The sequence below is a fragment of the Anarrhichthys ocellatus genome, unplaced genomic scaffold, assembly GCF_004355925.1.
Source record: "Anarrhichthys ocellatus isolate YVR2014 unplaced genomic scaffold, GSC_Weel_1.0 scaffold4, whole genome shotgun sequence".
Lineage (NCBI taxonomy): Eukaryota > Metazoa > Chordata > Actinopteri > Perciformes > Anarhichadidae > Anarrhichthys > Anarrhichthys ocellatus.
Window position 1 is genome coordinate 13901700 of NW_022280034.1, and position 3602 is coordinate 13905301.

Sequence of the window (3602 nt, forward strand, 5' to 3'; positions counted from 1 at the left end):
CACACACACACACACACACACACACACACACACACACACACACACACTTCATTCGATTCTGCTGCTTTTCTCCGAAAGACAGCAAATCAGCCCTTCACTATTTGCCTAATTGACGGGCTATCGCCGTAGTTCACCACGTACACCGTTTCAGTGGAGTTGCGTTGCTAGGCAACAGCGTTGGTCCATGTCAGCCGATGTCATTCACATACACTGCAACGGGAAACTAACCGGGACACATTTGGAATGTTTGCGACTGTGAAACGGTCAGTAGGACGACAGTGTTCACTATTACCGCCGTTATTGTCTTTGTGAGAAAAATGCTGAAAAAATGTCCGTCACATGTTTTCAGAGCTTTGAAATTGTTTTACTTGAAATCATCAAAAGTGTCAAAGTTGCTGTCAGCTACAAGAACCTAAGAGGTTTGAAGATGTTTCTGTTTTGAGTGAAGTTCATACTGTTTTAAACTACAATACCCATTATAAAATATTAGTCTTTTGCCTGGAAACCTGGTGCAGATGTGACGAGAGTTTCTTGGCACAATGATCTGTACTCAAGTGAGCTGCTCAAAGATGACACATTTTACTGAATCTTAAAGCGAACGCCCTGTGGGTCAAGGTATAGACAGCTTTCTTTTAAATCTTCTTTAATTAAAGGACTACATTTCCTGAGGATATTTTGCTGCAGTTATATCTGAATGGAACGCTACGACATGGTTACGACTCAAGTCGACTCGCTTTTGTGTTTTTCTTTCAATGAGCAAATGTTGTCGATAGAACCTGGTACTTTTTCGGGTACCACCTCGGTCAAGGATCCAAAGCGAGCTGGGCGATGCTAAAAGGTGGAGTTAAAACACTAAAGACCACTGATTGGTCAGAGGAAACCGTCACCAACGAGACACGGGGCATCCGGCCCAAACCCTCCGTTTATTGCAGAGGTTCCTCTGTTTGGTTTCCACGCAGTGGAAATGAGGCCTCCGACTCTTCAACGGTACATTTAGTTTTTTGGGTGACACGTTTTAAAAGTCCCCTTTTTTCTGAAAGTGTGGCTCAGATTGACATTCAGCTCTTTGCAGCTACACAACCATCCTCTCCAACACTAGTTTATGTGTGTGCGCGCGCACACAAGAGACAAAGCGATACTGACCAACAGTACAGTTGGAGGTAATTCTCCTCCTCTTGGGGTTGTGGCGGAGAAGCTCCAGTTCCCTCTTGGTGGGTTCCCACGTTAAGTACTTCTCCCCTATGCCTGGAACACACACACACACACACACACACACACACACACACATAAACAAACATTCAAAACATTTCATCCTCCAATTTAACCCTTAGACCACCAGACTCACCAGAGACATCATCCAGCTTTCACATGGTGTGTGTATATAGAACATGTGTGGTATGGCTATGTGTGTGTCATACCCTGCATTTTCCAGGCTTTCCTCTGTTCCTCTTTGGCAATCTGCTCCATGTCTTTGTCATAGATGTAGTCTTGGCACATGAAACAGTAAATCCCTCCATACAGCAGGTCGATAGCTGGAAGGAGAGGAGAGGGTGAGAAGGAAAAACAAACAAGAAACGAGGAAGCCGTGAGTCGATGCAGGGACTCTCCTGTTTGACAGAGGGGGAGTCTCTGCGCCAACTGCTTCGTCTCTCTGCTTTTCTCTACTCGGGCCATGTTGCCATGGTGCTGCGATGCCAGGTAGCCGGGCTTATCTGCTGACATATCATTTATCTGTTAACTCCATCCAGGAACGACGGGGGAGACGCCCCAAAAGAGACGGAGGGAGCCTTGATTAGTCAAAGGGTGAGGAGGAGGGAGACCACAACTCCTTCCACTCCCTACTCTCCTCACCTGCTCCATTACGCTGCAGCTACCTGTTTGCTGTTGCCATGACAACCCGCCTGTCGGCATTTCCCGGCCGTCATCCTCTGCAGGTGTGGAGAAACAAAAAACAAAAGGAAGCGAGGGGGGGGGGGACAGGATGAAGGAAGGGAAGGACTGAAGTACACCAAAGAACAGAACTCTACTGAACTGATGGAAAGGGGGTAGAAAAAGATAGAAAAGAAAGCAAGAAAGACGAGGCCGATGGCAGAAGTGTTATCAGATGAAACACTTTGACAACTCTGAGTGTATCGACTGGGTCATCAGGTAACCAAGGGAACAGGAGGAGAGCGGAAAGAGAGGACAGAGGCGAGCCCAATACGAGAGGGTGCAAACGGCATTTACCAAATAGCCGCGAGTGGAAACGCATTAAACAACGGTGGGATGAAAGAGATGGAACGACAACAAAGAAAAGAGGAGGAGGAGGAGGGGCCAGGGGTTTAATGAAGGCTAATTCCACAGGGTTTGTTAAAGACGATTTAATTACCTCCTCAACAGTCTGCTGAGATCTGTCCCTTTCTCTCTACCTCCGTTTCGCACTCGAGTTTTTGTTTTTGCAGCATCTGATTGAGCAGCTAACCTAATTAAACACACAATTACACTCTGTGGGAAACACACATACGCCAGAGGGTGTGGGTGTGTGTGTGTGTGTCTGTGAAGGGGGGGGGGTCTTCCTGAGCTGAGCGATAACGGAGGCTTCGTCACAAAAACAAACTCTGCGGCAGCGGTCGCCTCCGAAAACACTGCAGTGCAACGCGCTTCACTTGCGGCTCAAAGCAGCCTAATTCTATTAAGAGGAGGATGAGAAAAGAGAAAAGAAAAGAAGAAGAGAGCAGCACCGGGCGTAGAGTTGGTATCGCAGCATTTACTCAGACAGGATGATGTCGTTGTGTTGAAGATAACGTGCTGTTTGCCTCTGGAGTCTGCTTTCTGTTCTTATAGACAATAAAGGGTTGTACACGTTGGTACACACTACGCAGCACCTAGAAAACAAGGCTGTGTTATCCCTTGGAATCTTTGGGAATTTCTTACTTCTATTGAAAGTATTGGAGGTCCTATATGACACGGGATTGCCACAATAATGTCAATAGCTTAATTTGAGGGCTTTTCCAAGCAAACGTTGATATATATGCGATTACATCAGCATGGTTCTGCAGCCCTTTAAAGCCTCCATGCCACTCTCTTGCTCTCATGAATATTTATCTGGAACTGCGGCAGACGGAACCCGACTGAGACACTTGCGTTTGGCGTTCCACTTGTCACCCGACTGTAATATCACCCATTCTTTGCACAAAGTAAACCAGACGGGAGTTTACAGGTGAATACTGTTTGTTTTTTTTTGTCCTCCCCCAGACTGCTTCGCATTCACAGGAGACTTCACAAGTACTGCCCGCTCTCAGCGGCTGTTTAGCTGTGTGGGATGAGGTAACACGCAGCGATCATCTCCGCTGTAATTCGGTAGATTTGTGTGCAGTGTTCCGAGTAGCGCAGGCCGCGTGTCCCTGTGGGAGTTAGGGCGGAGGTGGGAAAACAGCCAGGCCGACCCGTTCTCGTGTGTGTGTTCAGCAAAACACCCACGTCTTCGAATCGGGAGCCGTCCAGATTGCGTCTGTTTGATGCAAATATTTTTGCTCGGTGAACTGAAAAAACAAATTTCCCAGGAAAAGCTTTTTTTCTACCTTTATTTGACAGTGGAGAGAGACAGAGAGTAGAAATGTGGG

The 3602-nt window shown here is 47.0% G+C and overlaps 1 protein-coding gene across 2 annotated transcripts in view; it reads right to left on the bottom strand.

The window, feature by feature from the left end:
* The window catches only part of usp22 (ubiquitin specific peptidase 22), a 16432-nt gene that overhangs the window by 7049 nt on the left and 5781 nt on the right, over positions 1-3602 (bottom strand). For both annotated transcript variants that reach the window (XM_031843229.1, XM_031843230.1), the window contains exons 3-4: positions 1419-1532; positions 1144-1245 (exon numbers count right to left, since the gene is read on the bottom strand). In XM_031843229.1, coding sequence (XP_031699089.1) covers positions 1144-1245; positions 1419-1532 — 216 coding nt within the window. The remainder of the gene's footprint in view (positions 1-1143; positions 1246-1418; positions 1533-3602) is intronic.